Source organism: Onychomys torridus, chromosome 14 (genome assembly GCF_903995425.1).
Source record: "Onychomys torridus chromosome 14, mOncTor1.1, whole genome shotgun sequence".
Lineage (NCBI taxonomy): Eukaryota > Metazoa > Chordata > Mammalia > Rodentia > Cricetidae > Onychomys > Onychomys torridus.
Window position 1 is genome coordinate 55449446 of NC_050456.1, and position 13411 is coordinate 55462856.

General features: G+C 53.9%; 1 protein-coding gene across 1 annotated transcript; it reads right to left on the reverse strand.

Moving 5' to 3' along the window:
- Positions 1 to 1292: 1292 nt before the first annotated feature.
- On the reverse strand, positions 1293 to 5002 carry Irf2bpl (interferon regulatory factor 2 binding protein like). The gene has a single exon (XM_036206213.1). The coding sequence runs from the start codon at positions 4061 to 4063 to the stop codon at positions 1709 to 1711; it is 2355 nt and encodes a 784-aa protein (XP_036062106.1). The 5' UTR covers positions 4064 to 5002; the 3' UTR covers positions 1293 to 1708.
- Between the last annotated feature and the right edge of the window lie 8409 nt (positions 5003 to 13411).

Genomic DNA, 13411 nt, shown 5'->3' on the forward strand with positions numbered 1-13411 from the left:
CCCTTCCATCCCCAATCCCCCAAGTCTGCTCTGATCAGCTGTGTCCTGACTTCAGAAACACTCATTAAAGGGTGGGATATAATGAATGAGGTGGAAACTGCTTTGCAATCCACATGCATTTGCCTCCCAGAGGCTCACACCCTTCCCTGCCCCCACTCCCAGCTAGACACTTTTTAATTTTAAAAGATATAAAGGGTTTATTTTAGCTGATAGTTCTGGAGGGCTAGAGTCCATCATGGCAGATTAGAAATGGTCACAGTCAAGGAAGGAACACACACACACACACACACACACACACACACACACACACACACACACACATACACACACGCACACGCACACACCAGGAGCAGGAAGCCGGCTGATCACATTTTCATCTACACACAGGAAGCGAAGCCCAGCTAGAGTGTACCCTTTGTTTTAAGTGTACAATGGCAGTAAATTTTACCCTGTGTGTAGAGGCAAAACACCAACATTTTTCCATCTTACATTTCCCTCTGTTCCCACTTGTAAGGTCACAGATGCACTGGGTATCAGTATATACTCATCGCCCCAGGGAAAGACACCAAAAAGCTTTCCTGACAATGCCTTTTGCAGCTGGGTCCCATATGGAGGGGTGGGGTGGGTCAAGATGCTGGAGAGTAACAGAAATTGCTTAGTCAGCAACTGTAGATTACAGGGGAGGTAAAATGTAAACAGTCTGGTACCCAGGGGGGCAGGGCAGCCAGCTCTGAGAGCCTTCACAGGAACCAGGAATCCTGGTTCCAGGTAGGAGTTAACAGTTGTCTCCTTAGTGCCAGTAGTGTGGCCGCGGCCTAGAAAGACACACTTGCTGACTCAGGGCAGAATTAATATCAATTGAATTTATTACAAGTTACTAAGCTCCAAGGCACATTACAGTGTTCTGTTAACTACAGAAATGTATAAAGGACAAACAGAGCAAGTTCTCCATGTCTAGCTTTTCGCTCTACTGTTCAAAAGCATCCGTGCATCAATAATAAAGCTGAAACAAAACGACACGTGAAGATCCAACACATTCAGGTCAGTAGGAAACAAACCAAAACATTTTCCCCCCTCACAAACTTGCAACAAAAAACACCCATCCCCTCCCAACACCCCCCCTCTTACCATTTTGCAAACAAAACAGGAAAACAGAACAGAACAAAATTAAGTGAAGACTTCAACACTTGGGGCTGTTTAGAGAAGCTTTCACCATTGTATAGCATCAATTTTTTTTCTTTTTTTCTTTTTTCTTTTTTTTTCTTTTTTTTTTTTTAGGCAGCAACACTGGCCTTGGTAAAAAACAAAAACAAAATCTTTTTCTTTTGTGTGTTTTTCCTTTCAGAGTGCAGAACATTTACAAAAATACAAACCAGCAGCAGTCGTTGCTAAGGGCTATTAATGCTGTACCTAGGCAAACACTCTGCCACCCAATAAATGCTAACGAATATGATGCAAATGACCCAATCAATATTATACTGCTTAACACAACCAGCTCATCCTTCAAATGAAGAAGTTACATACCTGTTTCAAAATATAGAAACATACGACGAAAATAATGTCTATACATAAGACTAACTTTTTGCAGTTATATTCACAATTCTACATCTTGGTGGGAAGGGAAATGGAGGCAGGTGGGGGGAAGGGCCCTCTAGATTGAAGAGGGGGGTGGTCTAGGGCAAAAGAGGTCGCTGCCCGCCCCGGCGGTTCAAGGGTCTCTCTCTTTTTTCACTTTAACATCCCCAGCTAAGATAGTTGCGATTTCGCCCTGCATGAAGGCCCAAGGTACATTAGACCCGACTAGGGGGCATTTCTCTCCGCTGGGGCAATACACCTCACCTGTCGCCCCCTGGGCTTTGATACTCTCTCTAGAACAAGGGAAACAAAATTTGTGGCTAGGGACGGACGGGCACTGAACGAAATGAGTGTCCTCCAAACGTTCGTGGCAAATGGTACAGCACAGGGGTCCGCTGTTGGCCATAGGGGAATCCGGAATGTTTTGGGGGTGCACTTGGTCCATGCCCGGGTGGGCGCTAGGCGGCGGGGGCGCCACCTGTAAATTCAGGTCCCCATTGCGTGATGCCAGGCGACGTTGCCCCGGCACGGAGGCGGGCGACACCGGGCTGCTGCTGTTTCGCCTAGCAGATGCAGTGGTAGAGTGCACTGAACTGCCGTCCTTGGGCGAATGCGCTGTGCCCAGAGTGTCTGCCACTGACATGAGCGCGGCCATGGGGGACGGACCGTTCTGGGGGGCTGACTCCGGCGGGGTGGTCCGATTGGAATGAGGTCCCAGAGGTGGAGGGGGCGGGGGCGGTCCCCCTGCTGCATGCCCGGGCGCCGCAAAGCCTCCGGCGGACATAGTGAGCTTCAACGCCTCGCTCTGGTTTGCCATCCACTGCTGCCTCTGCTGCTCCTCGCCGATCTTCAGTGCGCTTTCAGCTGAATCCGGAGGCTCCGGGGATGCCTTCCTTTTGCGCAGGTTGGAGGTTGCACCCCGGCCCGTGGGCGCCGCTGGCGGCAAGGCTCCAGTTCCTGGAGGTGCACTGGGGGCGCGGCTGAGGCTCACCAGTGCCGTGGGTAGCATGGGACAGCTGGCATCTATGTAGGGCTGGGGCAGCATGTCGGCGCCGGGCACGCCCTCCTTGAAGAAGCGCACAGCCTCGGGCAGCAGGTCCCCAAGGAGGCGCCAGTCGCCCGAGCCATGCTTCTTCTCGTACTCCAGGTACTTAAAGCCGGAGGACAGACCCCTGCCAAAGTCTTTCATGCAATCCTGGTACATCTGTTTGGCCACCCCGGACGCGCTGGAGTACACGTTGCCCGAGCCCGTGGGATACTCAATGAACAGCTTCAGCTCATAGTCCATGCCGGGCTTGGAGACGGCGTCGAAGGCGAAGACGCGACCCAGCAGCGAGTGGTCCTTCTTGAAGCGCACCTCGTAGGGCGTGCAGCCAGCCAGCGTGAGCAGCGTGTCGCGGACCATCTTGGGCTTGTTGGCCCACTCCTCCGCACGGTTGCGCAGGCTCTCGCTCAGCTCGGCCAAGGCCTCGGCGTTGCGCTGCTTCTCCTTCAGCTCACGCTCCTGGTCCGTACTGGACACCGAACCAGGCCTCTTGCCGCCGGCACCCACGCCCACCTCTGCCACCGTGGACGAGGTGGAAGACGGCGCGGAGGACACGCTGGCCGACACACCCGGGGCAGCCCCGAGACAGGCGGGCCCCCCGGGCGCACCGGGCGGCGCTGGCGTTGGGGGTCCTCGGCTGCCCCCCAAGCCGTGGGGCGGAGGCAACACCGCCGCGCTGGCCGGGCCGTTAAGCAGCGTCTGCGGCAATAGGTTTGGGGGCACCGTGAGCTGGGGTCCGCCGCCACCCCCCGGGTTGGGTAGCCCGGTCACCAACCCACTATGGGTCCCACGCCGAGAAGCCACCGATGTTGCCGCTGAGGACGAGTTGGGGCTCTGGCGGTTCAGCTCCGGGGGACCCTCCTCGGTGGCGGGCTTAGGGAAGCCGTTAGGACCTCCCAGGCCGTTGGGCAGCCGAGCAGCGTGGCTGCCGCTCCCCAGACTCACCGGGGGCGGCGGATACTCGAAACGGCTGCGTTGCTCCACCGCAGCGGCGGCGGCGGCGGCGGCGGCGGCGGCTGCGTTCAGGCCGTAGCGTTCCAGGGCGGACGGGGCGGCCAACACTGCGGGCTTGGTGGAACCATCGACGTGGTTGAGCTGCTGCTGCTGCTGCTGCTGCTGCTGCTGCTGCTGCTGCTGCTGTTGCTGCTGCTGCTGCTGCGCCGCGGCAGCTGCCGCCGCCGCTTCCTTGGCGGACAAGGCCACTGTCTTGACCCCGACGGGCGGCGGCGGCCCGGGGGAGCGGCCGTCTTGGAAGCAGCCGTGCGCCCGCTTCAGCTGGCGTGCGGTCTCGATCACGAATTCTATGCGGTCGGCGCCTTCGTAATTGACGCAACCGCGGCACACGGGTTCGGAGAAGTCCCAGATCATGGCCCAGGGCATGCGAGGCAGGTCACACAGGTAGCAAGACTGTCTTCGGGACGAGGACACCTGCGCCGCCGACATGATGCCAGCCTCGGGGAAGGTAGGCCCCCGCCCGGGCTGCCTCTGTGGCGCCTTCTCCACCGGGAAGACTGGCTGGCTGAGGAAGGAGTCCGGCTGCGGAGGAGGGGGGCGGGGGGTCGAGAAAGTTCTGCCCCGGGGGCTGGAGGGAGAGCGAGTCTCCACTGCGGGCGCAGCGCCTCTCCGTGGGGGCTCCACCGCCCGGGCGGCCGACGGGTTCTGCACGCTCCTCGCCCCCACCTCCTACTGCGGCTGTCTGGTCCGGAGAAGAGCACTAGGAGCCTTCTTCCTGGTGCGGCGGATCAGGGCTGGAAGCTCCGGGCCTGGGGGGGGAGGGGGCTAGGGTGTCCGGGGCCGGCCGCCAGTGGCCTCTCGGCCCCCTCCCCGGAGTGATTGAAGCGTGGAAGGGGGGTCCCCCTACGCTCTGAGTCCTCTCTACGCCAGGCGCCCCGGGGAGAGGGTTGTGCCACCCGGTGCCCAGGTCCAATCCTTGCTGAAGCCGCCGATTCCCCGGGAGGGCCGTGGGGAGGAGGTGGCCGCCAAGAGGAGAGTTTCCCCCGCCGCAGCGTCAGCCGTGGCGCGCTGGCGGCGCCTGGGTTTGCACGCCGGAGGGAGCAGCCGCGGCCCCCGTTTCCAAGACCCACGAGAGCAGAGGAGAGGAGCGCACGCACGCACGCAGGCTCCCACCGCCCCCTGGCCTGGCCAGCTCTCCGGTCACAGAGGCTGGCGGCGCTCACGTTGGCTGCAGGGCGCTCGCTCGGCGCCTCCACCCGGGTCGCATCCCTTCCCGCTCGTGCTCGCCTGGAATGTGGGGTTGTGATTGTTACTCTACGTTCCGGAGGCGCGTCTCAGCGCTCCAGCTCGGGCTGCGGCTCGCGCTGTCCCCGGCTTGGCCGCGCGGGATGCCGCCCGGGCGGAGCGCTGACGTCACCGCCATGCTCTGCACCAGTCCCCCAACCCCCCCCCCTTTACACTTCCTCTGTCTGTGGAGCCCACTTGTTGCTCGCGAAAGGCGCATGCGCGGCAGGATGCCCAGATTCCTCCCTGTCGGCCCCTCCTCCGCGCCTCCGCCCTCCCCTTCCCCCCCCCCCCCCCTCGGCGGTGTGTGTACCACAGCTGAGGCCCGGCGAGCTAATGCTGCAAGTCCTGGGCTGGTTGGTGTGTGTGTGTGTGTGTGTGTGTGTGTGTGTGTGTGTGTATGTGTGTAAGTAACAGACGATGACCTTTGCTTTCCCTGCCTGGCTTTTCCCAAGTCGAAAAAAAAAATTTAAGAGCCACGAGTGTTGTTTCCGATACCCGTTCCCCACCCCACCAAACCCCAGCCAATAAAATTAAATGCCCTGTTTGACAGTTTCACTTTAAATTTCATATAAGGTATTACCTATTTGATCTGCGATGGGAGCTCCCTCCCCCGTTAATGTTTCATTTCTTGCCACCAGTGGCCCAAACACCTGCAGAATTAGCCCTTCTCCAATCTTCCAGAAATTACCTTTTAGATTTGCCTTTGCGACCGGGCCTGGGAATCAATCGGAGTTGCGAGGATGTCGCTAAATGAGCCGCCCCTCCCCTTGGCCGAACTCTATAAGAATTTTTGGCTATGAGCTATGAGCACTCTGAGGCCTTTAGGGAAAACAGTCAGCTGGCTACATACAGCTGCAATTAAGGGCAGGGAATGAACGGGGAGTGAAGAATTTGCCAAACAGGTGAGTGTGACTTTTCTGGGTTTCATAAAAGGGGGCAGCATTTAATAATATTGATTGCTAGAGCTGAGGACTGTAGCTCAAGGAGGGAGCGTTTGTTCAGGATCACTGAGGCCCTAAACTCAGTCCTTAGACCCATAAATAAATAGAGCATAGACGGTTTTGAAAGTTCCTTCTGGGTGCTGTGATTTAATCCCACACTGCCCCAGTACGCGCTGGGAGGTCATGGTTTCTTCTCCCTTGTAAGATCACTGCTCATCATTACTGCTCATTGTGGAAACAGATAGGGCTGGTCTTAACTCTGGCTGGAGCATTTCTGCCGGTTCTCCTGTTTATTAAGTTTGCTTTTTTCTTATGTAAATTAAGATAATCCCTGTGGAAGGCTGGTGGAGGGGAAGTGATTTGATGGGGCTGGATTCTGCCTACAGGGTTGGAATTTCCTCACTATTACTACTGGCTTTGTAACCTTGAGCTCTATTTATATAATCCGTTTTTCTTCTGCAAAATGGAACTCTGTCCCCCAGCTTGATGGGTTGTTGAAGGTTTCAGTTTGTTTCTTGGCACCACGACAAGTGACTTTGAGACTGGCAATGGGATAGGTACTGGGCAAGAGGCTCCTTTGCATCAACCTTAGTATTATTGTCATTATAATGCAGAGACATAACACGAAGCCATATTTACATCACCAAATCCTTAATGTGTTTCTACAAAGTATATTCTATTCCATTTTACAGACTAGGAAAATAAAGAGATTGAAATAACTTGTCTGCAACTGCTGCAGCTGGCTTGGGATTTAATGCAGTAAATTTGATTTGAGAGGTGATGCATACGTGCTAAGGCACCTGAGCTGGTGTAGGGTACTCGAGTTTTCCATTAGCACCCCAGTTTTTGTTACATACAACTTGTATATAAAGTACTGTGCAAATGCACCTTCATAGTGAGCCCCTAGCATCCCCTTCCAGACTGTACTACCGAAGTATTGCACATAGACAAGCTGCGACAGTATCACTGCAGCAGACTGAAGTATAAATGCACCATACAGTATGGAGAGCACATTATTGCATTCACGGGAAACTGCCAGTGTTGGGTACTAGTATCGATAAAGCTATTGAAACTGTCACTGGCGAAACTGTCACTGGCTTCCCTGTGAACGTGTTAGAGTGCATAAGGCATTGTGATCATTATTTATGATCACTGTTACAGTCAGTTGAAGCGACAAAAAATACTTGTATTTTGACATTTGATCTCCAGCAGCTAGTCAGCATTTCCCAGCATCTAGTTCTTCATTCTGGGTTCCAAGTGCAAAGAGAAATGGAGCTTGTAAGGATAAGGAGAAAGGGAGGAAGAAGAGCCCCGTAGGGAGCCTCTCTTTCATCTCAGAGCAACCCAGTTTCTGGTTTTGCAAAAACAGCGAGCTCACTGTGTGCTGCAGGGCAGTAATAAACTTTGCCTGGCTAGCTGGCTTGAAGCAGAGGCTTGTGCATAGAGCCTCTCAGGGAGTGCTTCCTCACCCTTGGACTTCTGCCTCTTCATGCCACACCTACCCTTGAGTGAGTCAAAACACAGGGCTCAACAATCCCGACCAGCCTGAGACTCTGAACTTTGGCTTGGCTGGATGACCCATTTCTTTACATTATTTATTTTTCTCTTTATTAAGCCAAAAATGCACCGGGTGGTGGTGGCACAGGCCTTTAATCCCAGCACTGGGATGCAGAGGCAGGTGGATCTCTGTGAGTTTGAGGCCAGCCTGGTCTATCTACGTAGTGCGTTCCCAGACAGCCAGGGCTGTTACACAGAGAAACTCTGTCTCAAAAAAACCAAACAACCAAACCAAAATAAAATAAAAAATAAAAAAACTTTAGAAATAGCAGCTTAGCCATAACCCTCCAGCCAGGCAGGTAGAGAAAGTTGAGTTCCATGTCACAGTGTTATGTTCAGTGTACATCTCCTGTCTCTGTCTTCACTTTTACTAAAGACAGACAGACAGACACACACACACACACACACACACACACACACACACACACACACCAACGAGCATAGTGAGCTGGACATCAGCATGCATTTAAACAGAATCCCATGACAGCCCACAGCCTCATAACCCTTTTACTTAAAAATCACGACTCTCTATACCCCCTCAAAAAGAATCCCCATCGTTCTTGGTGATAAATTGCTTAACTGCTTGTCTCAGACGGCCCTGTTTGGGGATGCATCAGCGATTCCGGAGGTGAGAACTCCAGTGTTTGGGGATACTTTCCTCTGCTCCTGCAGCAAGCAATACTGTGATCTCTTGGGAAGAACTGATCAAGGGAGGTGTGAAGTGGTGAGGCAGAGACACAGAACTCTGGTGCTGTGTTCTGGGGTGCACCAGCCGCAGAGACTTAGGTCCGAAATGCTAACCCTAACTCCACAAAGCGAAGCTCCATGTTAATAGCTGTCTTTCTCCTCGGCTAGCCATCTGAGATAGCATCTTCAGAGAGCCCTGTTGTAAACTGGAGCAAAAGGTCAGCTTTCCACTTGGCCTTTCCTGAGCAACATCGCCCCGTGTGAGGGGTGTGAAGGTTGCCAAGATCTTCAGCTCTTGTATGCATCTCAGCGACTCCTGCCCGCCCTCAACAGCCCCCACAGTTTGCAACCGAAATGGAACGGGGGAGGGGGGCAGGGGTGCTCTTGGCCTGCTGGCTCTCCAGGCCGAGGCTGAACCTCGCGTCACCCCGCTGCAACGCGCGCCGCCAAGCGCTCCGCAGAGAGAAAAGCCTTTTTTGGTAACACACAGCCGGGCAGTAAGCAGGGCCCGTTCTTTGGCCTGCGGGAGCCGCTTAAAGAGTAGATGAAAACAAACGTGTGGGTTGGGCCCTCCTTTGGCCTTGTGGAGGCCTGGGATCGCCTTGCACCAGGAACCCCAGGGGTGCGGTCAGTTACTGAGCCTTGCAGACCCGAGCAAAGGGGCTTGGGGGGCTGGAGGCTGCTAGGTGATTTACACATTTAGTCCCCGGTCGGATCCGTGGCGGAAGTGTCTGCCTTCCCCTAAAGGATTAATCCTGGTATTAAAAAAATAAAAAGCACCGAGTAAGGCCAGGGCATAGGGTTACACAAGAACCACTAGAGCATGAAATCCCAGGAACAACGTGATTCGCCGAGAAGCCCTGGGGAGCTGAACCGACACCGCCCGCCAAGACCTGCCCAGCCTCGGGCGCATGGGCAAGGCCGGCACTCTGAGCGAAACGAGGGAGAAGGCAGGGGAGGGCGGGCATCAGTGGTTGGGGTTGGCACAGTGGCGGAAAGAACGATCCGGTCTCTGGCTGTTTTCTTCCTGGAGGGGCGGAGATCAGGGAGGGGAAGAAGGGCGCAGGAGTGGGGGTAGTCGAGTCTAGTTCCTGCCTCTCGTCATCCTCTTCTTGCCAGCGTGCCAGGGCGGGGGGTGGGGTGGGGTGGGGAGCCAGCACTGCCCTCAGCAAACGCTGGTGTGTTTTTCACTGTCCCCAGCCCCCCCAAGTCCCGGAATGAGCTGTCCAGGGAAACGGGCCTAGAGGAGAAAGGGGTGGAAGCGCCAGACAAGGGTGCTATTCATTGATTCAGCTAGAACAAATATTCAAACGCTCAATAAGGGAGCTTGAGTGGAAGGAAGGCCTGGAGTTGGCCGGGACGTCGTCGAGGTGGCTGGTGGCCGTGAAGACCACAGGTGTGCCTATCCCTAGCCCTCCACTCCCATCTGTGAGCCTGGACCTCAAAGGGAGGTTCCCGCCAGTCTACAATAATCAGGGGATTTCCACAGCCAGCCTTGGGCACTTACAGGCAGGGCAGACAGAAGGTGTGGTCACAGGGCAGGAGGTTCCTCCCGGGACCTGCCTACGGGGCAGCCATCACTTCTTGCCTTGATTTGGGTCCTTGGACTAGGGCTTCAAATACTTTGACCTGCCTGTGCCGAGTGGTTCAACCTGTGACTCAGGACAGAGAGAAAAAGGGGCGGGTACTGGGTACATATTTATATTATGCTGTTCACCTTGGACTTGGCTGACCTTGAGCAAATCATTTGCACTTCAGGTTCTGAGTAAAACTGAAATAATTTCTCCACTTCCTTTGCCTGCTTCATTGGTCTGATGTAGATGACAACGCATTATAATATGTTTAATACAATGTAAGGGATTATTAACAATAACCGACATTTGTCAAGGGCTCCAAAGTGCATTCCCAGACATTATCTCACCAAGCTTCACACAAGCCTGTGAGGCAGGTGTGACTTTCACCCGCCTTTTTCGCAGGTGAGGAAGGCTGGGTCAAAGGTGGTCCAGAGTTAGCAAAAACAAAAACAAAGCAGGCTACCTGTGCTGTAAAACTGGCATTCACTTTTACCTTAAGGGCTGCTGGCCCTTTAGGGGTTCCAGATGCTGCTAAGAAACTGAAACAAGAAGGTAAAGCCCTCTGCCCGCAGGAATTTACAGGTTAAAGCCACAACTGTCCCAGTAGGCTGCAAGGTTGTGCATAAATCAGCACAGGTTGTTTGGGGAGTTCAAAATCAATCACTACCGAGCTTTGAGCAAAACTGAGTAGCCACTGTTTCCTGGCAATCCCCAAAAACCATTCTTTTATGTCTTTGGTTTTCTGTGCCCTGGCCCCAGGCAGAGGTGACAGAGGAGTATCTGAAGTGCTAGTCTCTGCTGAAAGGATGAGGAAGCTTCTCCAGTCGCCCTCAAGACATTTAAAAATGTACACATCTAGGACTGAAGAATGGCGAGGCCTTGCCCAGCAGCACATGCAGGGCCCTGAGTTGGATCCCCAGCAGTGACTAAAAGGGAAAAACGTTGAAGAAGAGCCCAATGAACCACAGAGGGGAAGGAAGAAAATAGGGAGCATGGATTTTTATTGTGGCAAAGGTCTCTTTCTAGACCTGGAGGTTGTATCACATAACTAACCCCCTTTGTTCTCACCTAAGTGAGCTGAAACTTGGCTGCCCCCATGGCCTGGAGGGTTTCAGCATATCCGCCCCCTGCCCTTCATTCAGTTTTTCAGTGATTCAGAGAGCACTCTCCTGCCCCTCGCTGAGGATAGACCCTAGGACCTGGAGCGTGCTAAGCATCACTCTCTATGTCCAAGTGAGCGAGTGTCATCTTTAACCCCTTTTCTATTTTGATGCTGGGTCCTGAGAAGTTGTCCAGCCTGGTTTTGAACTCATTCTGTAGCCCAGACAGGTTTTGAACTTGTGGTCCTTCTGCCTCAGCTTCCACAGTGGCTGTCTGTGGACCGATCGGGCCTGGTTCTTAGCACTTTCTGTCCCAGTGAAGAAGATGAAATAAACCAGAGTGGGTCCAGCCCGGAATGGAGACGCTTCCATTTTCTCCTAGGTGTCCTGGTTTGCTGATGCAGTGAGCCCCCAAAGTCGTAAGGGGCAGCAGTGCTGCTCCAGACTCCCGGCAGCGGCATACTGACTCGGAGGCAATCTGTTTATTCTCTGGAGCTTTGGTTTCTCACCTGTCAAACGTCCATCTTAAATCATGTTTTTCCTCCAGAGCCTCCCGGTGAGATCCTGCCCGCAGTGCCGAGGCCTGGAGGGCTGTAAAAGAGGCCAGTCCTGACCTAGATCTCTCCCAGCACTGAACCACTTCCAGGTAAAAGAGGAAAGCCAGGCCTGATGCTCTTTGTCCTGTCCTTTGGAAGGTATCCTCTAGGTGACCAGCCTAGCACCTCTGTGTTGGTGTGACAGATACATAAGCAATGACTACCTCTCAGCCTAGGAGCTGGAGCAAGACAATAATAGCACACTTGGGCCCTTTCTTCTGGGTTCTCCTAAAGAGGCCAGGATTTCATTTCTCCCTCCCCAATTCCTGGTGCATTCCTGTGTGTGTGTGTGTGTGTGTGTGTGTGTGTGTGTGTGTGTGTGTGTGTTGGGGGGTGACCATGAGGACTCAACGCTGTTAAAGATTTGGTGTTTTTATCTTTTGTTGTTGTTGTTTGGGCGCATTTGGGGAAAAAAAAAGAGGCAATGACCCCCTCTTTAGAAAACTAGGCAGGAAGTGTGCCGGCCTGAGTGGCAGGGACTAAGGGTGTAATGACAAGTTTTTGTTCAACATTTTCATGTAATCAAAGCCAAAGGAAAGTGAGCCTGGCCCTGGCTTTTTGGATGGGGCAGACCAGAGCTGCCTGTATGTTGGGGCTGGAAGGCCAGCAGTGAGGAATGGATCTGGTTTTCAGCGAAGAGGCGGAGTGCCCACCGTTCATCTTATTTTTACATTTCCAAAAGGTAGCCTATCCTTCATCTTTTATTCGGCACCATTGGGCTCTCCTTGGTGACATTTCCCAGCCGTGCGCAGACTTCTAGGCACTGATTTACCTTCCCGCCCACTCTCTTCCCCCTTCCCACTTTTACACATTGCCGGTTTCTGCCTGGTTGCTCACACAATGTCCCCGCTGCAACATCCAGAGCCAGCTTTCTTGCCTCCGGAGTTTCGATCCCAGCGACTTCCGACTCCGCCAAATAGTCTCTCCTTTTGTTTTGCCCAGAGCCTGGTTTTCCCCATTATGCTTTATAATAAGCTCTACAGCGACCGCCCCAACTCTAGGCTTTCTCTAACACTGCCTCGGTTTCCCTTTCTCGCAAGCAGGTTCTGCGCACACTCGCTGGGGGGATGGGGTTGTAGCGCCTAGAGCACAGCTTTGCAGATGGTCCGAAACGGCGGCGCGCACGGGGTTTCTCTCTCCTCCCCTCCTTTGAGCCTTCGGTGGCCCAGTGACGTGCCCTGGGCACCAGGGACTGGCAGCAAGAAAGGATCCACTGTCTACTCACATACTTAAGGGCAGGAAACCTGACCCACCCCTAAACCACTGGTCCGGGAGGAGGGGCACTTGCATTTCTCCCGGAGGGCGGGCCTCGCGGTGGTCCCCCCCATCTCACTCCTACCCCCCCCCCCATGCCCGCAGATTACCTCCCGCAGCCCCCTTCACCTACGCTTCCCAAGAACAGATTGTTTATCAGGACGGGCAGCCAAGAAGCCTACTCCTGTTTCTGGCCTCTGCCAAAGATTAATCACACTTGGGAACCTCACAAAACTTGACTGGTGGGGCGGGGCCGCGAGAGGGGGAGTAGTTTAAAAGGGAAGACCAATGAATTCGACATTTGACATTTGACAAGCTGACCAAATGGAGCTACCGACACCTCTTTCCTTCTCCCCTCGAAGGACTGAATTGTATCATTCCCACCCCCTCTCCCCCACCCCCTCTTTTTCTCCGAGTCCCCCTCCTCTTTCAACTTCAGATTTGATGCTTTCATAGTACTGACTTGCTTTTAATTCTTATTAACATTCTCAGCTGGTGTGTGTGTGTGTGTGTGTGTGTGTGTGTGTGTGCGCGCGCGTGCGCGCACTGGGACCTGGCAAAACACACTCACAAACTGGACTGCCTGACAAATCCTTTCTTTTCATCCTTCTCTTTGAAATGACATCAAGATGGACTGGGGGGGGGGGTTGCTGGGGGATGGAGGAGAAGGCATGGAAAAAGGGGGGAGGGAGGAGTAATTTATGTGCTTTTCTAAGACGGCTAGTAAAATTCCTAAGGGAGAACGAATACCAAAATTGACTGTCTTGGTGGATTTAGACCCAGTCGTCAGGGTGAATCATGTCAGGGCTTTGCCCTGGACCTGCAGCCTGGAAGAGGGGAC

Bases quoted from the DNA above. Each gene is read 5' to 3' on its own strand.
- Irf2bpl (XM_036206213.1), bottom strand. From the start codon at position 4,063: ATGTCGGCGGCGCAGGTGTCCTCGTCCCGAAGACAGTCTTGCTACCTG.